General features: G+C 37.1%; 2 protein-coding genes across 4 annotated transcripts in view; one reads left to right on the top strand and one right to left on the bottom strand.

Annotated features, from left to right (window-relative positions):
* Positions 1-24,344, top strand: part of CCDC167 (coiled-coil domain containing 167) — a 25,918-nt gene extending 1,574 nt beyond the window's left edge. The window contains exons 2-4 of the mRNA XM_032214901.1: positions 14,035-14,129; positions 17,057-17,109; positions 23,231-24,344. Coding sequence (XP_032070792.1) covers positions 14,035-14,129; positions 17,057-17,109; positions 23,231-23,334 — 252 coding nt within the window. The 3' untranslated portion in view covers positions 23,335-24,344. The remainder of the gene's footprint in view (positions 1-14,034; positions 14,130-17,056; positions 17,110-23,230) is intronic.
* Positions 23,760-27,868, bottom strand: part of CMTR1 (cap methyltransferase 1) — a 47,400-nt gene continuing 43,291 nt past the window's right edge. For all 3 annotated transcript variants that reach the window (XM_032214900.1, XM_032214898.1, XM_032214899.1), the window contains exon 24: positions 23,760-27,868. In XM_032214900.1, coding sequence (XP_032070791.1) covers positions 27,733-27,868 — 136 coding nt within the window. In that variant the 3' untranslated portion in view covers positions 23,760-27,732.

Genomic DNA, 27,868 nt, shown 5'->3' with positions numbered 1-27,868 from the left:
CAATGTTACCTATTGGACATACTGAGCAACCCACTTTGGAAAAATGGCAAATGAATTCCTCTAATCTGCATGTGATGAACCCAAAGAGGATCATAATTGATGTTTGCATAGCATTGATATCAGAATAAACTATTTGGTTTCAGATTGTAGCAGGGGAGCAGTATCTTTTTTTATTACTTCTTCCATACTAAGCATTTCTGAAAATCATCAAAAAAATAATTAGGTCCTTTCTATCTGATCTCCCAGTTGTTTATTTCTATTCTATAAGTAGCATTATAGTCTATTTTGCCATTTTGGGATAGTAAAATAGGGATTAAATATGTTAGCCTATGGGAATTAGCATGGCTTGTAAAATTATTTCATTAGTTACCATTTTTGTATAAATTTATATTTTTTTTCAGTTTTAAAAAATAAAGTTTAGGTTAGAACCCATGCATATATTACTCTCTTTTTTGTTATAATAATGAGCATGCAATTTTACTATTTTTTTGTTTGGTCTGAGAAGATTATTTGATTATAGAACTTTAGATGGGGGCATATAGGAGGAGAATTGACAAGAGCTTCCTCAGCATTCTTCCTCAGCTACTTAAACCATTTGCTTTTATTTCCATATTTCCTCTGTATACTCAAATGTTAAATGTCTATGCGTGTCTGAAACAAGGATGGAAATAAAATGTGGGTTCCTATGCATTATTTCTTGTGTGGAGGTAGTGTCAATATCAAAATATGTGGGGCTCTCTGTTAACTTTTTTTTCCTTGCTATGTTTGTTTTGATCACCATTTCTTCCTCCCAATGTTGGCTTAGAATTCAGGGTGTACAAAAGGTTTTGTAAATCAGATGATTCTGCTTTTTCCACAATTCCAGCAACCATTCCCACTATTGACACTTACAGTTTCAGGAGTCAACTCACTGTCATTCCTATACTGTGTTGTAAAACCTTCACCTGGCTGCTGCATTTCTTTTGAGCTTTTAAAAACTTGCCTCAATGAGAGGCAGTGATATGTTGATTTAATCAAAAGAACTTGCTGATCTGAGCAGAGCTACCAAATGTTCACAAATGGGAAATCCTGGAATGAAAATGTAAGGTTTCAAACTTCACTAATGAAAGTGACACAGTCTGTTTTGCAGTAGCTTTAGTTCTCAATAATACTGGCAAATGTTTTCCTTTGTTGCATAGAAATCTTGTTTAAATCATTGTACAAACTGTTTTTTATGAAATGTTTCCATCACCAGTATCCTGCCGATACAATAATATGAATTCTAATTCCTAGAGCAGTTTGCACCTACTTGTAAAAAGTATGTCTATATGAACAATTTATTAAACACACCATAAATATTAAGAGTGGAATCTGTATAAACAAATAACTTTTAGGAATCTGAACATGTCTAATCAATTCCCAATGAACTATCAGAGTAATTTTTAGTTCATGCATCCAGAAAATTATATCTCACAGCAATCCCAGAATCATCATTCCCCCTAATAGCAAACTTGATAGCTTCATTGAATTAGAATGTTGGTTTGAAATGTACAAAAATAAATCTTTTTTAAACAGCAGCCTAACCAACAGCCAACCTTTTCCAATTTAATGTTGTCAGTATGTTTGAGCTACAGTTTTCATCATTCCTAGACACCACATTCAGTGGTTAGGAACGATGGCAGATGATACCTTGGAAAAACATCTTCCAATGTAATGGAATTATGAAAGTTGTAGCCACATCATTCCTGAAATCAATCTAATGGGACTATGTAGTATCCCTGATTAAATTCAGAAGAGGAGTTTTGGAATATGCAGAAGCACAAATGGAACACCTTTCTACAACTCATTAAAAGAGCTGTATCTTTTTTATGAATTGTGGGGATGCAGTAATAATTTATTCACCCATAAATTATTCTTCAACTAATGTATTCATCAAGGTATCATTTGATGTCTACATCAGAGGGATTCTTCTGCTTTCAAGGGACTCCCACTCACTCTTTAATACCAGTGTATGTTTGCACTGACCTAAAAAAATACATTACTTTTTTCCTGGGTAATGTTGTCCAGTTGTAGTGGACATCAGCTTTTATAAAACCCAAACCACTACATACTGTATAGTAGCCCTACTGATGGCAATCTGATGGTACATCAATGTGAAGGGTGCCAATTTGGCATCATTAATTCAAAGATTTTTTTGAAAAGTTATGATCCCTATTTTCTCATTAACAATACTTTGGAGAAAGGTATTACTAAATACAATGAAATGTATATCAGTGAAACAAAAATATGAATAATACAACTGGAAATGAGCTGTTATATGTTGGCAATATAGCATTTTGACTCAAAATACATGATTGTTTTGGTGTCTTCTACTGAGAGTAACATTTAGCAATTTTCCCTATAATTATTAGACCTACCAAGGCCTCTTTTGAGTACAGAAGTACATCACACATTTCTCAGCAGATGGTTTCAATTAAACAAGTAAAGAGAAGACAAAAAAAAATCTAAATTTGTAGCAGGAATCCATTTTCCTCCCTGCTTTTACTTCTGGTTTTTGTGAGCCCCCACCCCAGTTATCCTTTTGCTGAATTTTAAATTGTTGCCTTCTTAGGAAAGTTATTTTGTACTCTAAATAAACTCTCTGTGTGTTGAACGTCTACATAAATAGTAATAACTGACATTCTCAATTTTTGCCACAATTTCCCTATAAACATGAACATGTTTATTTCAAATGTTTATACTGATTTTTATGGCTATACTGTAAGATACTATCTTTATGAAAAATACTTCACCACAGTCATAAAGTCAACTAGATATTGAAGTATTGTAACATTATTCACATGATGTGGATAAGAGAAGGATAAATAAGCATCTCAAATAAACTCCCTGATGGAATTGATCAAGCATTTAAACCTGAGTGGACTAAATTTAACTCCAAACATACCTGGGCTAGACAATCAATTCCCCGTATTGTATGAACTACTTACTAGAGGGTTGACAGCCCCTTCCAATAACTTTGACTAGAAAAAAGTTGTGAACAGGAGGACTAAGTCCTCCACCTCAGTGGTTGTTGTTTTCATTTCTGCTTTTTCCAATAGCAACATAGGGAAAAAGTGAAATAGAGGGGCGGGAGAGTGTATTCACCAACCTCAATTTAGACAGCACTGATGTCCCTAGGGGAAAACTTCTTTTTCATGATCTGAGACGAATAAGAATGACTAGGATATCCACAATTATTTCCTGCTCCAACACAAATATGAGTAAATTCTGGTATATTATTGCGTGTTTCAATTCTCCAGTACTTTAGAAGAGAGTAAACATATTAATTTATGTCATGTAATTATTGTGTGATTATCACATTTTATGTACATAGTCAAATTAACATGCATTGTGTCCTATGCCATATGGAACGTCTCGCCTGTCATTGATCCAATCTAAAATTGCTGTCCTTCAACAAAGAAATTATACATTCCCGATTCTTTCCCAAGATATTTTCCTTTAGTGTTAAATGTATGTGATTGTCATTACAGGATTTCTCCTATTGTCCTAACAAAAAGTAATACATTTGAATGAAATACATTAATGTTTTCTTATAAATGAATGACAGTATAGAGAACTAAATTTTCATTATCCTGGACAGATAACTTATTTTATATATGCTTAAGTTTCACAATTCCATAGGAAAGGCAAAGCTATGTTTTCAGTTAAAAAAAAAATCTTCCTTTTCCAAGGAACTGGTTTAATAATACATTGTATCTCTGATGTATTGGTGTATAAGTTACAAAAGTATATGTTAAAGGGGATTTTTTATTTTTTTATTTTTTATTTTGGTGCATTCAAGTCAGTCTTGACTCCTGGTGACTGCCTGAACAAGTCCCTGCAGGTTTCTGGGTAAGACTTTACATATGGTTTGCTATTGCCTCTTTCCCAGGACTGTGACAGAATGACTAATCCAAGAGTGCTCAGTTAGCTTTGTACCTGAAGTGGAAATAGAATTCACTGTCTCTGTTTCTAGCCTGATATTTTAACTTCTACACCACGGGTGTCAAACCCCACCCAAGTCTCTGTTTCTAGCCTGATATTTTAACCTCTACACCACGGGTGTCAAACCCCACCCAACCCAACCCAGTTTTTTCCTCTACTGGCTTTGGATAGATCCTTTAATTGTCTTAATTTTATATGAAAGCAAATTCTTCACATTAGTCTTTGTCTATAGATAGTGATCATTTGTTTATTTAATGTACTAGCAAAATCCTATAACCAATGAAAATACACATTTATAAAAGACATCAAAACAAATGGCTAAAACAGCCCAGCATAACAGAAGTAAGAATAAAATCCCAATAGTAATATATAGTTACTTGATAGTGCCAACCCAGCATTGCCAACATCAGCTTACAAAGACACTGCTTTGACAGCTTTATGGCAAGCTATCGTAGTTCATGCTAGTCTGACTTCTGGTGAAAGGCTATCCACACAGAGTGACCAACACAGAATATCATTTCTAATTCCCCACTCATAGTTTGGGTATCCTCAGCATTCTAACCACAAATGAAGTGGATAGGTTGGTTTTGCCTGAAATGTAAGTTCTCATTTAATGACCATAATTGGGACTGGCAGTTCTATTGGTAATAATAGTGATCACTAAGTGGGAAATCATGGGGTCTGTGCTTTCCATTTCTCCACTTTCCTAAACCTTTCAAATGTTCACCCTGGCACTGGAATAATTAGTATGGGATTGATCTTTGTATTTACATTCATTGAAGAGGAAGGGATTACAAAAGAGTAAGTAGACATACAGTGGAGAATGCACTGGCTTTGGCAGCCTGTGCAAACAGCTGATGTATTCCCCATTGTGTGCCTGCTTTTTAACTTATCATTCCTTCCTCTCCAGTCTCTGTTCTTCAGAAAGGGGGAATAGGAAACAAGCAATCCTTCCTGTGCCTGACCCAGTTTTTTCCTCTTTTATCATATTCCCAAGAGCAAAGAGATAGAACAAGGGATGAACATTGTGTGCCTGATTCCTCCTATAATCTCTTCCTCTCCAATCTCTTTGCTCTGCAAAGGGGAAAAATAATGGGTCAGGCACAGGACAATACATAGTGACCGTAATGATTAAATTTTTCCCAGAAGCCTATTGTGTTCCATGGCTGTAATGGCTCTCATACACCATTCAATTCAATGGTGAAGAAAGTAAGGTTATACATTTAGACAAGAAAAAGCAAATGCACAGGAATACTATAGGTGGTAACTGGTTCAATAGTAATTGTGAGAGGGATCTTGGAATCCTAGTGGACAATCACTTAAACATGAGCCAGCAGTGTGCTGCAGCTGCCAAAAAAGCCAACACAGTTCTAGGTTGCATTAACAGAAGGATAGAATCAAGATTACATGAAGTGTTACTACCAATCTGTAATGACTTGGTAAGGCTACATTTGGAATACTGCATCCATTTTTGGTCTCCACTATATAAAAAAGATGTTGAGAGTCTAGAAAGTGTATAGAGAAGAGCAACAAAGAGGATTAGGGGATGGGGGGGGGCTAAAAGAATAGGATTGCCAACCTGATCACCAACATCTGATGATAGATATGGCACAAGAAGAAGAAGAAGGGCTACAAGTTATATAAAATGGTTGCTGGAATTCGGTATGTCTAGTTTAATGAAAAGAAGGAGGAGGGGAGACATGATAGAAGTGTTTCACTATCTAAGGGGTTGCCATAAAAAAGAGGGAGGCAAGCTATTCTCCAAGCACCTGAGGGTAGGACAAGAAGCAATGGATGGAAACTAATCAAGGAGAGAAGCAACGTAGAACTAAGGAAAAATTTCCTAACAGAACAATTAATCAGTGGAATGAATTACCTCCAGAAGTTGTGAGTGCTCCAACACTGGACGTTTTTAAGAAGAAATTGGACAACCATTTGTTTAAAATGGCAAACCTATGGCTCTCTCTGCGGGCACATGAGTCACCCCAGCTCAGTTCTACCGTTCATGCATGTGCACCTCCCACTGGCCAGCTGATTTTGGGGTCTCTGCCATGCATGGGGGGGGCGCCCGGGGGCATCACGTGTGCATGTATGGGGCAGGGCGCATGGGGGGTGCTTTGCATTATGGGTGTGTTCGCACAAACGCACGCTTTTGGCACTCAGCGCCAAAAAGGTTAGACATCACTGGTATAGTGTTTCCTGCCTGAGCAGGGGGTTAGGCTACAAGACCTCCAGAGTTCTTTCCAACTCTCTTATTCTGTTTTACCAGCATGTGGGCAGCTGCACTCTGCACCAATTGCAGCTTCCAAGAAGCCTTCAAATGTACTATTTTGTATTTTTATATATTTATTTGTATCCCACCTTTATTTTTAAAAATAACTGAGACATATCCAACACACTTTCCTCTTTCTATTTTCCCCACAAGAACAACCTTGTGAGGTGGATTGGGCTGAGAGAGAGTGACTAGTGCATAGTCATCAGCTAGGTTTCATGGCGAAGGTATCCCCGGGTAGAGCACATTGCAGTGGTCTGGCCTAGTGATGGGAGGGGGTGGGGGTCAAATATGTTTAAGTGAGATATAGAAATGTGACAAATGTTGTTCCTTCTCACTTTATCTTGTGCCTTTCTGACATCCAAGCAATTCATACATTGTGATAGACTTGTTAACAATGGGAACATGAGGGAAAGCTGCCAGAAAAGGACATGGGCAAATATACCTAAGAGAAAAGCAGTTTAATTTCTCTTTTCAGAGGGTCAGAAGGTATGTAGCCTCATTATTTAATACCTTTAGATGTCAGAAAATGTGTGATGTAACTAAATGTCAGGTTCTTCATTAAAGAACGCATAAAAGCAGGAGAGGTTGCAATTTATTTTATTTTTTTATTGCTTTTAAAATGCTGACAGAGAAATGGGAAGAAACCCACAAAGATAAAAATACATGCATTGTCAAAGAAAACAAAGTGTTTTTAAGTGAAAAAAAGACAAAAGAAAAAAATATCATTTTAGCTGTAAATAGTTACAATTCTGCACATGGTTATCTAATGCATTTAATCAAGCACATATCTATTTCTAATGCATTTATATAGTCATATATTAACCTGTATTTTGCATAACTGAGTCCCATATTTTATTATATTTTATATTCCATACAAAGTCTACATCTATAGGCAAACACAATCAATCCATTGGGTGAATGGGGCCATAGATTTATCTTTCCAGTCTTGCAATAACAATATTTTTAGTTGTGGTAAGGGCATAAATCCATTTACATTTTCCAGTTGTCAAATTCCATGTTCTAGATACATAGTCCAAGGGATATTATCATCTGAACATTTTAGCTTTTGTCACACAATTCTATTTATATAATTTAATACTTTGTCCCAGAACTTGGTAATAAAAATGTGGTTTAGATAAGCATTAGCCTCAGAAAGCAAGACAAGAAGCAATGGCTGAAAATTAAGGACAGAAGCAACCTAGAACTAAGGAGAAATTTCCTGACAGTAAGAATAATCAACCAGGAGAATGGCTTGCCTTCAGAAGTTGTAGGTACTCCATCTCCAGAGCTTTTAAGAAGAGACTGGACAGCCATTTGTCTAAAATGTTATAGGGTCTTCTGCTTGAGCAGGGAATTGAACTAGAAGACCTCCAAGGTCCCTTCCAACTCTGTTATTCTGTTATCTCCAACAGAATGCTGTTTTTAACAGTCCTTTTTTGTATAAATGTAATGGAATCCAGCAAATTCTAAATTTTGGGGGTGTAAGTCTTAATTTGAAGTCCATTTACACTGTTGTTATAGAAATTAAAACACCCATTTTCTAGGCAATATGGGAACTTATAATTATTTATTTCATTTATTAATATCTCAATATCAAATTGGTTTATTGATATAAATATCTATAGAAACTAATGGTGTTTTTTTTTAGTTTTAATTATTTAATACATTGTTCACGTTCTCAGAAGCTGAAAATGCTGCTGCTCCAAACAATATTGTTAACAAATGTTGTGACTGTAAATTTGTCATTGGTTATACACCTGGTGGATATTTGACTCAGCATAGAGTAAAAAAATCAATTTCATTGTCTTATCAATTGTTACAAAGTCAATTTCCTTGCTTCCAATCAATTTTTCCATGTCAAAATTTTTCCTAATTTTTAAAATTTGTCCCTTAAAGTCAATTTAGCATGACAAAAAAATATGGAATCTTTTTTATTAGGCATTACATTCTATAGTTCTGATTAGTTTAAGAAAAGGGTTAGAATTTTTTTATATTGCAGAATTTTAATGGTGTAAGCTGCCTAAAGTCACCATGGATTGAGTGGCCATATAAATTTATTTAATAAATAATGTAGTGACACTAATATTAAAATCTTTATCACTATCACCATAAGGTAGGATGATAATTAGCACACTTGAGTATGATCCTTATCTACTTTTGGTACAATTCTAATATAAGCCATTTTAAATGCCAGTAATAAAATTCCCTTATCAAATATCACTTCATTTACTTGATAGTTTTGGAAAAGTTTTTCTTAAAATCTTTTCATGGTCTTTGTGCAAGGAACAGTGCTTTTTATTAATTAATTAGAAAAGTTATTTATTTTGGAATCTCAAAATATTTGAGCACACATTCATATCATTCCTCAGTTGTGATGTCCGATTCTTGGTCTTTTTACCAGAGATAGTATAAATTAATATCAGCATTAAGTGTACAAAGTACATCTCTTGGGGCTGTGAATTTTTTTCTGCTTTGTTGGTCCAGCTTATCTTTTGGGGCAATTGTCTCAAGATCCCTCAAGAAAATCCAAATTTCAGAAGTGGTCATTGTATCTGAACACATGTCTAAATACTTATTTCAAAAAAGTTCGTGGCGCTACTGCATTTATTCTGAAGGGGATATACTAATTGGATGAGGAGTAAGCAGTAAATAGTATTCTGTTCTCCATTCCCTTCAGCAGATTCTGGAGGAAAAAAAAAGTGGTAAAATGAGAAGGGATTTGCTAATCAGAATATTTCCATGTCTCATGACTGAGCTTGGGCCCTTCTAGAAGCCAAGTGTAGGGTTCAGCAAAACATGCAGCTGAAGAAGACAGTGACATTGCTAGGACTTTGAACTTGGAGAGAAGAACTGTGTGTCTGGGGATCATTAGACTTGTAGTCTACTAGAGGGTGTGAATTTAAGAAAAAAACATTCTTCCTCTTTTCTTTGGATCTCCTCCTAAGTAGCTCTTACAGATGATGGGAATTAAGTACATATTAAATTAAATCCATATGAATTCTCATAATAGTCACAGAAATAGCATGTATCTGAGAACAACATCTGTTCTCAGAACAGGAGAATTTGTGGCAACATGGTCAAATTTGTGCAGAAGGGGTTTTTAAAGATCTATTAGATATGATGACACTCAGTTCTGGTTGCTAAGCAGCAAGAACAGCAGGAGTAGTTCTTTCCCTTATGTTTGTGTGCTTTCCATAAGTATTTGATCATTTGGGCAAGAAGGATGCTGGACTAGCTGAACCTTTGGTATTATCCTGAATAATTATTCTTTGTAGTCTATTTGCCTTTTGCAGCAAAAGCAAAGGCTAGTGGCACCTTGAAGATTTCTGCTCCTACCATTATTGTTGCTAAATACCAGTACTTTACATAATAGCATTTCAACTGATGTATTTTGTCACTAGCTGTTAGATTACAAGGAAAGACAGGTTTTTTTTCATAGCAGCCTGCTTTTCTTGGCATAAATTAGTCCCCCACCTCTGTTTTTCTCTCCTGTCCCTTGCCTGAGGCTAACTTTGCTTTCTTTCCCACAGCAGAGTGTGAGAATTGCTAATTAGCCCAGAATTAACCCATAAAGTGATTAACCAGGGATCAGTAGAATTGATTTCCAAATATTACTTGTGGAAGGGATATGTGCTATGGTCCCAATATATGGTCCCAATTCCATATATCTCCATATATCCATATATTCCATATATCCATATATCTCATCAGGCTAATGGAAGAGGCTGACCAGGTGAACAATCACACTTTCCCTTGACTTCTGGGTGCATGGGTGACTCACTGTATGCAATGAAAGGGGGAATTGGAAAGGAAGCCGGCATGGATTTGTCAGCCATTTTTATTATCTTCTCATCATGCCAAGTGCCCTTTCTAATCCTCCTGCAGGGGAAGGGACTAGTTTCTGGAGAAAGAACATATCATCCTGTATTCTGTGCAGAGCACAGAACTAAATAAAGAAAGGGAAAGAGCAAAACATCTGTCTGAGTGTGTGCATTCTGCATGGCTAGATGGACAGTAGTTTGAAAGTCGATATTCTTCTAGCCAGCAAAGACCATATTCTTTGTACCCAGAATTACAAAAATAGTGGTTTTACCTTGGGCTCCAAACCAGTGAGAATCCCTAGAGCCCTTTTCCCTTTGGCGTGACTTCTGTTCTGAAATGTCCTTTCCCTCTTCAAAACCTTGATTACCTATGCTGCCTGCTTCAGCTGTTCCTCTCCCTCTCTTGTCTTTCCACTTTACTGAAAAATAAATTAGCAGACTAATTAGATGACTATCTTAAGCAGCCAGCAGTTGCTTCCTGCCACAACTGCAGCTGAATACAAGATGATCACAGCAGTTAAAAGTATCCACTTGAGACTTAGAATTGCCCAAGTTAATTTGCCTGCTCCACCTGGGGCAAGTCCCTGGGCCTCTTCCAATGTCATCTTTTTATTTTGAAGACATGGTTGCCTGAAGTTGTAAAAAAGCAGTAAAGGCAGTACAGGTGATGTCTTATTTCAGTGGGGAAAAAAGTCCAAGCAGTTGAACAGAAAAGTATATCAACATTCACAGGTTGGTCCACCTGTATGTTATTTAATGAATATGATTATATTCCATACATATATGTTCTAACATTTACATTAACGATAACATAGGAGTTTTCTTATTAATTATTTCCTTGTAGGAAAATATGCGCATATTATCAGCTTCAAGAAGCGGAAGTATTTATTTTGCTGCAAAAATTGTGGACTGAGAAGCTGAATGCACAAATTGTTCTGAGTGTTTTAATCCCCAAACATCTGGAGAGCAGAAGTGAAAAACTGATGGAGATCCAGATGTGCATTCATATCAGCTATGCATTATTTTATGCTTTAATACTCTTAGCCAGATTGAGACTTATCTGAAGGGATAGCTTTCTTTGTTTTCGTAACTGGAGGTACACATTATATAAAGTAGTCCTTGGAATGCAAATATTCTTTTTGGCTCTGTGATTTAGATTTGATTTCCAAATTTAAGATAGCACATGTAGGTGGCCCTTGACTTGCCACCATTTAGCAACTGTTCAAGTTAACGATAGTGCCGAAGGAATGATTCACAACCAATCCTCGCATTTATGACTGCCACAACTTCCTTATGATCATCTGATCAAAATATGGGCACTTGGCAACCATGAATGTACAATAGTTGCAGTCACATGATCACCATTTGCAATCCAGTTTTTGTCAAGTAAAGTCAGTAGAGAAGCCATATGCACTTAACAACTGTGCAATTCACTTAATAACCATGGTCAAAAAAGGTGATAAAATTGGGCTCAATCCACTTAATCATCTCACTTAACAAAGGAAGTTCTATTCCTAGTTGTAGTTTAAGTCAAGGACTGCATGTATGTAGCTTTCCTGAAAAGATTACTGAACTTATACCACTTTCTCTAATTATATTGTTTGTTTCCATAGCTAATGACAACAGGAACTCAGCAATAAGAACTCTACATAAGATTGCTGGAAGACTGAAAAATCCTTTTCTCCCTTCCTCCCATTCCTAGCAATTTAGCCTTCATTAGGTAGCTCAGGATTAGTAATGTGTGATCTTTCTTAATTAATTTCTATGCCTAGTTTCTATATTCTTTGACTCACAATTTCTGTAAAACCCTTGTCATTGGTCAAATAAATTATGATTCATGAGGAATTGGACTAAATGATTATTGGAGAGGCAACCACTACTCAAATTTGAACTACCTGATAATTTAGTCAAAAGAAATTTGTTCAGTTGCTGGTATATAAAACTAAAGCTGGAGAACTGGGCAGTTTAGCCCCAGTTTAATTCTATTTGAAATTTGGCCTAAATTTAATTTTAGTTTTGAAAGCCTATTCCTGGATTCAGTGACTCTTGGAATGTTTAATTTCAGAGGTTTAGATCTTAACATTGATACTGGATTGATCCCAATCTGACTTTGCATCATGGAGTTCCACAAAAAAACCAATTTAACTTACCCGTATATACTCGAGTATAGGCCGACCCGAATATAAGCCGAGGCACCTAATTTTACCACAAAAAACTGGAAAAGTTATTGACTCGAGTATAAGCCTAGGGTGGGAAATGCAGCAGCTACCGGTAAATTTCAAAAATAAAAATAGATACCAATAATGTTTTTGAATATTTATTTCAAAGAAAAACAGTAAACTAGCGGTGTATTCAATGAAATACTTCACTCACCTCATGATGCTGATGTCCCGCTGTGATGATGATGTCCCGTGCAGCCGCGGGAGCGATGTCCCGCCTCCTATGACACACGGCACAGTGATTCCTATCATTGGATCACTGTACCAGAGGAGGTGGGACATCGCTATGTGGCTGCTTGCCATAACAAGGAGGAGGTGGGACATTGTTGCAGAGCGGCAGGAGGGGGGGGAAGGGGAATCGTAAGACAGCCCTGCATTACATTAGAACGTCAGGAGGGGGGATGGTGCGGTGCGCGCTGCGCGGCAAACTGACACAGAGGGAGGGGAAACTCACAGGGGCACTGGGCCATTCACGAGTGTCACCCAGCGGCATGGCCCCGCCCCTTTTTCTCCTCCATTTCGGGCAAATTTTTCACTGACTCGAGTATAAGCCGAGGCGGCTTTTTTCAGCCCAAAAAGTGGGCTGAAAAACTAGGCTTATACTCGAGTATATACAGTATTTAAATACTGCTAGTCTTCCATTATGACCATTTGAGACCAGAATTTCTTGTTGATAAGAGGAGTTAATGAGTCATGCCCAATTTTATGACCTATTGCCATGGTTAAGCGGATCACTGCTGTTAAGAGAATCTTGTGATCATTAAGCAAATCTGGTTTCCCCATTGTCTTTGCTTGTCAGACCTGGGAAGATCACAAATGAGAATCAAATGATCACAGGATGCTACAACTGTCAAATACATACAGATTGCCAAACCCACAAATTTTGATGATAGTTGGGATGCTGTGATGGTCGTAAGTGCGAAGAATGGTTGTAGATCTCTTTTTTGAGAACTGTTGTAACTTCAAACAGTAATTAAATGAATGGTTGTAAGTCGAGGACTACCAGTAACCACTATTTTTGTTTCTACATTTCCCCATCTGTGAAAATCAGATGTGTTTCTAGAATGTTTCACAGAATGTATGTATGTATGTATGTATGAATGAATGAGTGTATGTGTGTATATGCGCGCGTGTGTGTGTATTTGTTTTTGTAGATTTTCACAGGTGTAGGTATGTTGGTCTTGTTGTATTCGGGTCTTTTCCCGTGTAAATTGAGATTGTCTTGGCAACGTTTCGGTGAGGTCTCACTCGCCATCTTCAGGCTGGTGTTTTCGGCTTCGTGTTTGGGTGAGTAAAGCGTGGTCGGAGCTGCCGTCTTTTTATGCTCTGACCACGCTTTATTCACACAAACACGAAGCCGGAAAACCCAAAATTAGAAATTACATTTGGTCCGGACATTTCCCCCCATAAATAAATACCCAGGCAACGCCAGATTATCAGCTACTTTTTCATAAAATTACCCCACACAAACAGATCAACTTAACAATAAACATTGGAAGTGCAGTTTGACATAGAGGTGGTGGAATGGAAGGTCATGGGCTCACTCAATATTCTCTGCTTTATTGGTAAGAGTGATAGTTTCAATCCAGAAGCTTTGTCTGTTTTGCTCAAAAACTTTGCAGGTCGCGAGAAATGTAATTGCAGCAGATCCTCCAGCTAAAATGCAAGGTATGCACACTCTGGTCAAGTGCTGCTGCTTAAGAGAATGGGCATCGATGAAATATCTTGTCATTCCTGCTTGTCTAATGTATTTCAGGTAGAGAGCCTAGAAGACAAGTTGATGTTTTGCAGGCAAGCTTTGGAAGAGGTGGATTTTAAGCTACGCAGAGAAGAACTAACATCTGCACGAAGGTACTAGTAGAACTTGTCTTGGGTCTAACCATGCATCTGTAACTCTTGCAGTATGTTGGTTTGATTATTGTGTGCTATTCTGGATCAAGTAGAGATAAAAATGAGCTTCCAATTTCTTTTTAAAAGGAGTATATTGAATATAGAGGAAGAGGCAGAAATACTTCATTGAATTCTTCTTAGTGGGAGAAAGTTCATTTAAATGTTTCTGTGGAGATTGATTTTATTATGACTGGACACTTCACAGGTTGGATAAAAACTTTGCACAGCACTGTATTATATCCCACATGTTCCTAATGCATGATTTCTGCTCTGTTTGTCCATAAGGCCGTTTTTTGCCCTCCGGACGCGTCCCTGAAGTTCGGGACTGGACTTCCGGTTTCCTCATAGGACCGTTTTTCATCCTCCGGAGCCTTCTGGAGGCTTCCCTGAAGGCTCCGGAGGTTGAAAATCGGCCCTATGGACAAACCGGAAATCACTTCCGGTTTGCTAATAGGGGTGGTTTTTGCCCTCCAGAGCCTTCAGGGAAGCCTCCTGAAGGCTCCAGAGGGCAAAAAGCGGACCTACAGAGAACCTGGAAGTTTGGGAATGGTGACTTCCAGTTTGTCCATAGGGCCGATTTTCCATCTCTGGAGCCTTCAGGGGCCTTCAGGAGGCTTCCCTGAAGGCTCCGGAGGGCAAAAACCAGCCCTACGAGCAAATAGGAAGTCATCATTCTTGAACTTCCAGGTTCCCATTTTCTGCCCTCCAGGCTTCAGGGAAGCTCTGGAGGGCGTCCGGGGGGGGGGGGAGGCTGTTTTTGCCCTCCCCAGGCTCCTAGAAAGCCTCTGGAGCCTGGGGAGGGCGAAAAAATTGTGGCAAAAGTGGGGTGGGGTCACTGGTTGCACGCATGCACGCGGGGGGGTGTCGCATACATAGTATTATGGGTGTGGCATACCAGCGCACGACCCCTCCCCCTCCCATGTGCTTCCCCCGCTTTTGGCACAGCAGCCAAAAAAGGTTTACCATCACTGATATAAAGTACCTAGACACTGCTTATTGGGGCTCCTATTTTCTACCATGTCTGTTACCTTCCTCTGAACCTGTGCCAATTAATTTACAATATATCTGACCTAAAGTACCCCAAACTGAACAAATGCTTCATTGAAGTTTGTGCTAGCATAGAATAAAGTGGGGCTGCTACTTCTAAGAAGAAAAGCTATAAAAGTAAATTAATTGGTCCTAAGTAATTTTAGAGATTTAAAGTCCTGTCAGTCCAAGCAGAAGCTATTCTGTTTGTAGTTATTCCCTTTTTATTATACCAGTAGCATCTTGTCACCTCAGAGTCACTTTCTGTGTCATTTCTTATATCAGGGTGAGGAAACAGCTGCTGGCACTGTGGGCTTTCTCTCCACAAAGTATTAACATTAAAGGATGTGACATGATAGCAATAGCAATAGCAGTAGACTTATATACCGCTTCATAGGCCTTTCAGGCCTCTCTAAGCGGTTTACAGAGAGTCAGCATATTGCCCCCAACAATCTGGGTCCTCATTTTACCCACCTCGGAAGGATGGAAGGCTGAGTCAACCCTGAGCCGGTGAGATTTGAACCGCTGACCTGCTGATCTAGCAGTAGCCTGCAGTGCTGCATTTAACCACTGCGCCAAATTGCCCATTATCATTCAAATCTCAGGACAGATGATGGCTTTTGGCAGTAGCAAACATTGAAAGGTAGCTCCACCATGATGAAATTTTCTGTGGGATTGGACTGAAGGCTTTATTCTGCTGTCCGCTTTCCTGATTGTGGGAAAGTTACAGAATTAATCTTCTGTTTATGTTCCTCAGCAATTTTATTCAGGGGCATTTGGTGATACTGATGAAAACAGTACACAGCCATCACAAATCATGTAATCCTCCTATGACACCCACTTCAGGAGGCATATGGACTACAAAATTGGGGTTCCATTTCATTCTAATTCTCAAATTACTCTTCATCTCAATATTTTTATTTATATATATTAGACACTCAGTAATTCTAGAATTGTCTGAATTTGTCTGCTTTGTTTCTTCAGCTGCACTTCTAAGAGCCCTGCTTTTGCTTTCCCAACATAACTTTATCCTGCACTTCACCCTCAATTCACTCTCTAATCTAGTTTGGCACCATTTTCACTCTGGCTCTTGTTTTATTCTCTAGGGACAAACTGTATTGTGCTTACCGCCTTTCCTTTCCTAGTATAGTATACCAGAGAGCTTACTTGGAACTGGCAAACAAATAGCTAGCGCATATTTATTTCCCGCTATACCAGTGCTGCTGTGTTTTCTGTGTTGTAATGGAGCTGTTGCTAGAGATGCTACTTTCAGATGCTTTGTTTTGTTCTCATGCTTTAAACTATGGATTAATTTTCCGCTAACAATATAAATCTTGGATTTATTCCTTCTTTTTTTTTAAATTGAGTTTTTTTACTTAGCTACAAGTTTTATAAAAATGAACCAGCATTAAAATATGTGCAGCATTTCACCAACATGCACAAAAATTTCAGGTTGAATGTTTCATGATGTAAAAGCAGCCAAGAGTTTTATGAGAGAACAGGACCAAAATTTTTCTTTAAGAGAATTTCATTGTCCCATTTCCAATGTTTTGTAACAACTCTTTTAAGGAGATGATATAGCAAATACTGTAACAATTCAAAAATCAATTATGTCACTTCCAAATCAGAGAAGGAATCATAAGACTGATTTTTTTTAAAAAATGTGTGCAGGAAAATTAACATAGCAAAATGCAAACATGTTCAGAGGAACACTTAGTCATATGACCGCCTTTCAGAAAACTGAAGTAATATAACTGGATTGTCATCTCATCTGCCATTATAGAAGCTAACTACGGTATATCTTTGTGGGCTAGAAACCTTTATTTTTTTACTAAATATCTATCTTTCCCACTTCCTTACAGAGAATCACTGGAAAAAGAGAAAAACATGCTAGAAACCAAGGCCGAAATTTATGGTAAGACATACTAGTATATGCAGTACATTTTCCTATTATGGTGTTCTTCGAGTAGCTTAGATGTCGCCCACCAGAATTCCCAGGCAAGAATTGCTGGAGGATACCACGTTTGGGAAGGAATTAAGGTAATTTCCTCTGAAACTAACAAAAAAAATCATTCTAAGTTGCCTGAGATGGAAACGAGAGGTTTTTTTAAAAAAATAGTGCTATGAAAAATGTGTTTTTAAAAGTTTACAAATTCCTTGATACATTAGAAATTTCACAGTGGTCATATATCTGCCTGTCTACACTTCTGTATAGTTAAATTTTCAAAAAAGAACTACAAGTAAATAAAAACTACAATCCAGAAAGGTGCAGAAGAGGCTGTTAAAATGATTTTTTTTACACATTTGGAAAGTTCAAGAGGTCCCTCCATTTAATTTGTAGGTGCAGAGGCAGATAAGGAAGTTTGTCAGCATATATAGCACAAGTCAGTGAAGAAGCGAGAGAAGACAGCTTGTGGTTTCTGCCTGTTGTAGCAGAAAACAGCTGTAACTGAAATACCTATGTAATCTCTGATGTTCACTGGCCGTGCTGTGTGTCACTTCATTAAGAGGAGATTCTTGATATAGGACAGGACTGTCAAACTGGTTGTCCGTAGGCCGGATGGGTCATGCACAGGCCACCCCCACCCTGGCTCCGCAAAGGCAAAAAAGTCACGATAAGTCATGTGATGCGATCGAGTTTGACACCCATGGTCAAGGACCTTTTCTACACCATTGCTCCACTTATGAGGCTCCCTTGCCAAGAAACTCAAGCTTCTTTTAATCTAGGCAGAATGTAAGTGTTTTATTTACAGTGAGCCATTATAAGTATTAAAAGTCAAGAGCATCAATGGAGTTGTTTAAAAATGGGTTTATTACATTTTAAATTTGATTATCTTTCTGTCCAGGGCAATGTACAAAACAATTAAAGAATATTTAAATAAATATAAATAATATGCATGTCTCCTAATCTAGAAGATTGACTTCTCGGGACTACTTAGATTGATACGTGCAGTGATTTCTTTATCATTTGGATTTCTTTAAAGAGAGAACACTACATTTTGTGCCCCAGTAGCAGAATTTGGAGATCATCTGTTCTTATTTGTTTACATGCAATATTTGTATACTAGTGAGTCTCTATGGACTTTCAAAGGCTTACAAGAATACACAGACAATTTATAATCACTAAAAGCAAGATACAAAATCTGTCCCAGTATTCCAACCAAATGATCACCATTTGTTTGAAAATCCTCAGTAATGTTACTTAAAATTACTTAATAAAACATCTCCATAAAGACTCTGTTTTTACTGTGCTTCTAAATATAATCAGGGAGAATGCCATCCGTATCTCTGTGGTTAGAGTGTTTCATAGGAATGGGACATAATACTGATAAACACCATGCTCTTGCCCTCTCCACATCTTATGTGGTGGTGGGAGGGGAGTGGGCCCTCCCCAAACCACATCCCAGCTCAAAACAAATGTATCTGAAGGCCCTGCAGGTGGTAAGCCAGAAAAATCTGCAGGGGTTAAAACCAACACTTTGAAGCATATTGGAGCCATTGTAGTGCTCACAAAAACCTCAATGCTTCTATATGCAGCACTGAAGGCTGTCATCCAGCAGCATGTGGGATTTGCATTTTGCATCAATTACAGCTTCCAGGTGGCCTTCAAAAACAGCTCTAAGCAGCATTAAACTGTAGAGGTGATAATAGCCTCCAGATATTGCCTGCCTACACCTCATGCTCCAGAAAGAACTGGCACACCAGCTATAGCAGGGAAAAGTCCCCTCATCTCCACCTATGTATCTGATAAAGTGCTACATAAATAAAATGGGCCAAGCACTTTACAATATTTCCCAATACTTCTTACTGCTGTCTGAATAGGTATAAACCCTCCTACTATAGATTTGAAAATGACCACACTACTGAAATTAAATGGTACTTGGATATTAAGTGTTATGATATTAGAAACAGGTGCTTTTTATCTGTCTCGTTTATTTGGTTCTTCCTTTTTTTACATTGCTAAAGGGCAATGCATTTCTGAGTACTTGTGCAGGACAAATGTAATTTGACACTTCAATATCTGAAATAATGTGTGCCACCAGATGTACTTGACCTCTTCTGCAGTGAGGTGATTTTAGTTCCATATCAGAAATAAGTACATGTGCTCTAAAAATACAAGTGAATTGTTGATTTTAATAAAGCTTTCTACAAGTTAAGGACATTAACCTATCTTGAGAAAACAGGCTATAGACTATCTTCAGAAGCTAAATTAAGTTAACTGCAAAAAAATAATAATCTTACATTGGGTCTTTATACTAAAGGGAGTACAAAATAGTCTTATTGTATCTTGGCACTTCTTTTGTCCAATAAAGGGAAATGGTTGTTTAGAGATACTTTTGGGGAGACTGGTTTGTACAGGATACACTTCTATCAGCTTTGATTTGTCCAGCATAAAGAGCTATAAATAGAAGCAGTGATGAGTCTTCCCAATTCTGGATGCCCCGTGGTGAGAAGATGCTTGCACTTACGTTAGGTTCTGCATAAAACATTAAAAAGCATAACTAGAGTAGCCTCCTGATAAAATAAGAGCACGACTCTTCCAAAATTGTGTTCATGTTTTCATTTGGGGAAGACTTCAGATAAAAAGGAAGTCATTAGGGTAAAGGTTTTTGGTTGAAGAGGAGCTATCTTTTACAAGTTGTGGCTCCCCAGATGGGTAAATGTAATTTAGTGCATTCGTCATCATTAGTACGTTGTGTGGCATTGCTGAGAGCTCTACTTCAGTTGCATCGGGAGAGCTGTGGGTTCCCGGCTCCTGGCTAAACTAAAATTTTAGTTTGTATCAAGACTACATCTTAAAATCTCCTGCCCCAGAAAGGAACACAATATCGTAGGATCAAGAGGTGATTGGAGACAGAGTTGAGTAATTGGCTGCGACAGCAGCAAGTGGTACAAAGATAAAGTCAATACAGCCTAATTGGGAAGAAACAGAAAAGTCTCAGAACTCCTGGAAAGGAATTCACAGTCAGTAGTTGCTGTGAAGAATCAAAATATCTCCCTTCTTCCAAAGTGTCTGTAGCAGGAAATTATCAAAGAACAGCATTAGAGTCCAGAATTCAGTTCAAAGGCATTCACAGGGAAGAGCGCTGACACAAGGCATCATCATGCCAGGGATTGTTGTTGTTGTTGTTGTTGTTGTTGTTGTTGTTATTATTATTATTTTGCATTTCAGAAGGGCACAGACTAGTTAACATTGCCTACAGCTGGAAAGAATAATTGAAAGTTTAAACCGTTTTTTTAAACTTGTGTGGGTGTAAGCATACAGGAGCACACAGACTGAATTGGTCAGATGTTTATCATTGTAAATCAGCAAAGTTAATTGTAAAACACATTGCTAATTGAGCAACAGCTGCATTTTTCCAGTGATCAAGATTTGAAGATTAGGCAAAGCAAAATGAGAGTTTGTCCTGTTTAAAAAAAAAAAAAAAAAGAGGCAGCAAATTCATTTCCAGACCTACTTTTTTTTTTTTTTTTTGCTCCTCCATAGATGCAGCACTGGGCTACTACCTTTGACAGAGTAAATACTGCCTTAATTCTTGCTTTTCTTTGCTGTATGGAAAGGTCCTAAAGCATAATTGTGTTTTCCTACTATCTGTCCTTGGCTATTTAGGTTGTACTGCCACCTGCTGGACTATCAAAAAATTCTATATTTTTCACGTTCTGTATTTGGAAATATTTTTCAATACATAAGATTACATCTTAGAATCTAAAGTAGCACCTATATTTGTAAATGTCTGTAGCGGCCATGAAAATTAATTAGTTATTAAAAATCTAAATTACAAAATCTGGGGCATTTTAACTGAGTCATCTTATGTAAGATTTTAAGATATTGCTGGTCATTAGCAATATGTAGGATATTGCTGGTCATTAGCAATATTTTCTAGGACCCAATTAACTTTCAAGATTTTCTATTAGTTCCACTACTATTTGAAATCTTTTTATACTATTCTTCCGTATATTCATGGTTGTTTGCATCTGTCTACAGTACAATTTTGTCATATTTGTATTTTATCATGCTTTCATATCTATATAAAAGCTTCCTTGGATTTCTGTAAATTTCCAAAATAAATATTTAATCTTTCCTATGCAGTTATTTACTTTCTTTGCACTGCTTGTTTTATGGGTAACTTTGTCTCTTTTTGCTCATCTGTGGAACTTAGTACTTAGGAAGGCAAATAGCCCTGGTCCTTGCTGAAGCTACTCGGTTAACAGTAAATATATACTGTATGAAGACTTGTTTTTTAAAACCCTAAGAAAATTAATAACCTTGCTGCAATATCATCTAGGTTTGGGATTGGATTTTTTCCCCTAACAAAATATTTGCAATATTTTCATGCCCACAATCAATATTACATTGCCAAAGAGTCAGCATTCAAAAGCTTCGGAGAACAAGGAGAAAGCATCCCATAATAAATCTAGAGCTGCCATTCAGCCAAGGGCTAGAGACCTTTTGCCCATGTTTTAATGCACTGAGCTCCTCTCACTAAAGCTGCCTCCTTTAGGGAGCTGGCAAATATAAAGGGACATCTGCCTGAGCCGTTATATTAACACCCAAGACTTCCCATTAAAATCATACTCCTCTGGCAGTCCCAGGTTGAACCGCACTGACCTTTTCTGCCACTGCAGTCAGTAACAATGATTCTGTTGTCAAATAAGCCGTCCCCAAACTCTGACCTCTCCCAGAAATTACAAAAGCACTGAAATGGGCTCTGAATGGGCTTGATTGCTTTATAGCAGCAGAAAATAGATATATGAAAACGGTGTAGTGCAAAAGTTGAATAGCCTTTGACTTCATTTTAAAGTAGCTTTTTTATTACATTTGTATGTCACCATTCTTCTGAGGAACTCCGAATATACAGAATGGAATCTAGCACCATTACTATAAAATGGGATTTCTTTTCCCCTGTGGCAAGTCCTCATAACCTAGATTATATAGATCAGCCTGCAGAATTCAGTCAACCACCTCCCTACAATAATTCCTTTTGAAGCAAGATTTTTTTTTTCTACTCAAGATGCTTTGTGGCACGTAGGGTAAAATGCTTATGTATGAATGAGGTCAGATCAAAAATCATGTTTAATTGTTAGGAAGGAATCTCATGCTATTCTATTGGTAACCTTAAAACTCTTGACTCAAAGGTTTAAGTGCTTTAAATTTATGGGGGGGGCACTTTAATCATTTGTTATACTTTATTCTACTCCCATCCCCTAAGTTGCTGCCCTTAAAAATATATTTTAACCATTTGAAATTTCAACCCTGTGAATATTATGTAAAGATATATTCTCTGTAAATCAGAGTAATCCTACCATCAAATGTCTTCTTTAAATCATGTAAGGGCTTAAATTAAAATACATTTTATGTTCTTTTTTAAAAAAATTCTCCTCTCTATTTAATCTTAAAAGCATTAAGCAGAAGCCACAAGTTTTGTCAGTATTCCAGCTTTAATTATATAAAGATACTTTGAACATCTTGAGATTTCCTTTCATGAAATACAGTTGATTAACCTTGTTCATCTTTTGAGAGCAGTGTGTAAGATACCAGTCAAACAGTACATACAAAGTAAATTAAAAGCTCAACAGTATTTAGAATAAGACTCCTAGATTTCATGCTGAGCCCTATTCAGGTTGTTATGAGTCAAGTGCCATGGAAAATTTACCCATGTGCAAAATACATGACAGAAAAAGAAAAGTATAATAAGAAATTATACTACAGAAAAAGAATAGAATATTAATGATACTCCAAAGACTAGTGAAACTTGTTACTTAAGAAATGTTAAAATGCCCTTTGTTCTACAACTGCAACTGATGAGGTAATTTATCTCTTTCCCACTCTTCCCCCACCCCACCAAATCATGCCTTTTACTGTCCTGCTATATGGTGCTTAAGAAACACCTAAAATCGTAATGCTATCGGTTTAGTAATACTGCAAAAGTCTTACGACAGAGAACCTTAATATTTAAAACAAATTAAATTTTATTTTGAGAAGTCTATAGTGTCTTTACAATGTGATGGGTTTTTTTTTTTTTTTGTCTTTCCAGAGAAAGAGCTCAAAATGCTTCGTCATGAGAATCGGAAGACTGTAGCGCTTTCAGCAGCCATCATACTCTTAGTGTTTGTTATTTACACCTGCTGGACCATGTAACATTTAGGTGCTGAAATCTAATGACTACTGTAGACCCTGATGATTCTACCTCCCTTCCCAAATTGTGCCAAGGGTAAGATCAGCTTTCCATACCAACATGCTCTGCAACATAGACCATCTTAGCGTAGTCTTCCAAAAGAACTTCAGTAGAAAATTAACCAAGGACAAAAGGCAGGGTTAGTTGGACCTTCCAGCTGATGGCTAGGTAACGGGATTGTGAGGGCAGGTTAGTTGCACCCTGATTGTAGAATTGCCTTCACAGAGGCTGAGCTGGGGTCACTGCATTTTTTTAATGGCAGGCAATATATCTTTATATAGGCTTCTATGTCTTTCATTAAGTCCTTTTAATCATGTTTAAAATGTTTTTAATTGATAGTTTTGTGAGCCAATTGACTACTTTTATCAAACTCTATTAATTTTTTAAGGGAAGAAGTTACTGTATAGTTTTGCCTTCTTTGAAAAAAATGTCAATCCAAGTGATTGTTAATATTTGCATTTTGAACTGAAATAAAATGCAGAAATTTAAAAATAAATGTGCTTCCCTTTTTTCCTTTTCATTTTCTTCGGTCAGGTCTCCCGTCAATTCTTTTATCAGGAACGCTTTGTAATTCTCCTTCCTTTCCTGACTTTTAAGTTTTTCACCATGCTAGAGTTAATTGGCTTGACATTTTCCTGACTGCAACAATGCCTCAAGTTCAGTACCTATTAGCAATACCTATTAGCACCTCCGTTGTTGAAGGAAGAAGGCATTCTAATGCTGTCAAGCTGCTTTGTTTTGCTTTGGAAATACACTCATGGTTCCTTTTAGTTTCTGCTTCAAATATGCACTCAAGCCTCATTCATTTTGTTTTCTACTTTGGCAATATAACCATGGCTCCCTCCTTTTGTATCTGTGATTCAATTACATCTCTCTGTCCAAAAAAGTATATAAATCACCTTTCAACTTTGCTGTTTTCAGTAAGAAAACAAATTCTGTTCTTACTTCCGTGCAAATAAATAAATTGCCCATGTGTGTCTGTTTTACATCCTTTTTCTTTAACATAATGCAAATGTTAGGACTGCATTTTAGAAATGACTTGCTTCAAAGTGATCTGAGCACTTCTCTATACATTAAAGCAGCCTATTTTTCAGTCTCCTGCCTAAACCTAAAAAAGATATCACAACCTTTGGAGTCATCAATTCATCAGAAGTGACTATCACTCTTCAAGCAGCCTCCCCAACAATGTAATCTAGCATTTTGAAGGTAAAATTCCATTTTGCCTAAATATCAGTTGCACAAAGCGAAAGAACTATTTCAAAAAGTCTGTTAACACTAGCAAAGTACCCCTGCTTGAAGTGTTAAAGAAGCTGCCCTACTCTTCAATTACTCTGCATGCATGCCCAAGTGGTTGTATATAAGCAGACCTTCAGATGGCTTTTGAAGGAGCCATGTGAGGCTTCCAAAAGATGTGGTAATTCAAAGCTTTGAGGAGAATTACTTTGCTTATAGTAGAGTGGACATTTATTTCAAACCTATATATATCCTAACCGTATACTCCCAATGTGCACAAAAATAAAACAATTGTTCAATTTTGTAAGAAAACAATCCTTGGGACAATTCATTGAACATCTGTCTCTTTTCTGCAATCACTTAACAAATTATAAAGCTAGGTAGGAAAACTATGTTGATGTATTTATGGTATATATTGTAAATTAAAAAATGGCATATTTCACAAAATGAGTTCTAGCCAAAACAGCCCTTTTTCTATACAGTCTTCTGTCAACTACATTTCCTAAAATCTGACTACTACGGATTGGACATATTCTAGTGATGTTACACAGAAGCAGCCAGTTTTCGGATGGGGTTTTGGCTCTATAAGGGAAACGCATATTTTTTGCCCCAAATTTAAAATAGTTTTAAAATAGTTTTTCCGTTTCCTCTGAATGTTATCCCCAGATCCACCCTATGAAGCAGGTTACTCTGAAACAGTGGCAGACCTAAAATCACTCCGTGAGCTCCAGAGTCAAGTGGTGACAGTAGTTGTTCTTCCTCAGCCCGGAATGTATCACAAAGAGCTGGAATGTTTATGCCAAAAAGAGAACACATTTTTAAATTATAAGGATTGTATTGGCAATGCAAAGAACGGACAAGAAACCATCACAACTGATACATGAGTTCAGAGAACACACACTGTAAACATTTCTTTCAGCAAGACATTTTACCTCCTTCACAGACCAGTAAGAGAACAAACAAGAACAAGTTGAACTATCCACTGATCAAATCTTTCTAATTTTCTCTTTGTACTCTTGACATTTGGGCTCTGAATCAACATGGTCATTTTTTTCAGGACTGGTATAAATTTTGTTTTAAGGTTTCTAGGCACACACACTCTTAATATTTTTAAATCCCTTAAATAGTTTCCCTAGGAGAAAGCCACAAAACAGGGCCTCTAGTTACAGCCAAAGTGAATTAAGTCAAGTCAGATAAGTTGTGTACCACTGACTCATATACAAGCTTATCTACCAATCATTCTTTAATAACAGAAACTAAAATCAATCTTGCAATGAAATCTTCCTTCTGAAATATTCTAACTTGTGATGAATTTAACTAGAAATATAATCTGAAAAATTGGTAACATGTATTTAAAGCAAAATGACTCTTTGACCTATTGGTTACATAATGATAGTCAGGTAAAAAGTGACAAAGTTTCTTATCAAATTATTTTAAAACCAACGCTATGAACTGTAGATGTCAGAGATTATTTAATCATTGTCACTTCCTATTGCAAATAAACACTCAATTTGCTGTTTTACCCTCTAGCCTGTTCAGGCAAACAATTGTATTGTATGGGAAAGCAATTTATTTTGAAACATTCTTGCCAAAAGAATCTTAAAAGCTACATCTTTGTTTTGGAACTCTCAGAGAGATTTAGCAAATCTCAGAACTGAATCTCCAATATTAAGTGCTTTTGTATACTTCAGCCTTTGAGAGAAATGGGGAGCTTTAAACTTCCATTCTTCCCAATATTTTTTCAATAGAGGAATCTAGAAATAAGATGGTATGAGATGTTGGCAATTAAACTACATAGCTGCTATTGCTAAAGTGCAATATTAACCTATACTATTCTTGAACTGGCTCTGAAAGCTAGAACTACTTCTTTTAGCCAAGATTAAGATTTACTGGCAATGTGCAAACATTTCTGAATTCAAAATATTGTGAGTTCAAAACAGTAGTTTCAAACATTCTAAGTGTTCTGAAACATCCCATTGTAAGTATAAAACTATTTCAAACTTGAACAAAATTGTTTTCAGACTTAAACAGTTCCAGTAAGAACCACCATTCTAAACTTAGAACAATTCTTTCAATCACAAAACATCTTGAATTCAAATATTTTGCTCATTTCTACAGTATGTAGAATTTAAAATTTCTCCTGTGCTAGTCAACTTTAATGGAGATAAAATCTATATAGAAACTTCTGCTTTCCCATATCAAATTCATTTTTGACCATTTTCTTTAGGAGCTGAGACCTGGCTGATGCCTTCACTTACAGGAGAGTCGTATTTCTTTTAAGACACAACCTAGGCAACACTCTCAATTACAAAATCAATATCTTCTTGCCAATGTGTGCAAAGTTTCAGTTTTAAACTTCTGAAGGCCAAAAGAAGATTCTTTCTTTAGAAGTATGCAGCTCTTTCACGGGATCTAATTTATATAGTTCCTCTAAAGCCAATTCTCTAAATTGCAAATCTCCTTTACTTTCTGAAGGGAAAGTACTGGGTATAGAATTCAGAGAGGAAAATACTTGGACTGCCATATTTGAAGGTGGAGCGTGAGAAAAAGCATAATATATTCACTTGCATAGAAGCATGAAAGTCCAACTTTGTACCTAAATTACTAATTCAAAAACTTTAGCTGTCTGGTTCCTTCCTGCTAAGACCTGAACTCTCAAAAACCTCTAGGCTGCATTCACAAGCCAAATTACAAAAAACAAGTACACTTCTCAGTGGATTCACAGAGAAAGGAACAAGAAAGATTATTAAAAGTATATTCATTTTTCTGTCCTTTAGTTTTGTCAAAAGTTGTCTGGCCTTCCATTTTACAAAATGTCACGTGTTCCATGCATCCTCTTCTTTTGTTGCCTACTAGTAGAGCCCAGTTGTCCGGAGGAGGGGGGAAGCCCTAGAAGATCCAGTGATGATCCATTCAGAAGAATGTGCACTGCTCTAGTCTTAATGTGGCCAGGAAGCAGGTACTTATATACTGCACGGTTTCCAATCCAAAGCTTTCTCTTATTTCTCTTGGACCGAATCCTTATCATCCAATCGAACCACTTTGAAAAGTATTTTTCTCTGTGGCTCCCTGCTGACTATTCCACACCTGGGTCATTCCCCATACCCTAAGATGTGACGAGAGAGTAATCACAGGGTGAAATGTTGTCTGATGAAGGATAGAACAGTTTCTTTCGATAGTTTCTCTGAATCTTCTTTTTTCTGAGAGTCGTGCATTTTGATACCATCATCCCATTCCCAGAAGAGGCGACCAAAGTAACAAATG

The sequence above is a fragment of the Thamnophis elegans genome, chromosome 4 (assembly GCF_009769535.1).
Source record: "Thamnophis elegans isolate rThaEle1 chromosome 4, rThaEle1.pri, whole genome shotgun sequence".
Lineage (NCBI taxonomy): Eukaryota > Metazoa > Chordata > Lepidosauria > Squamata > Colubridae > Thamnophis > Thamnophis elegans.
The sequence above is the reverse complement of the archived record's forward strand: the minus strand, read 5'-3'. Positions and strand labels throughout refer to the sequence as shown.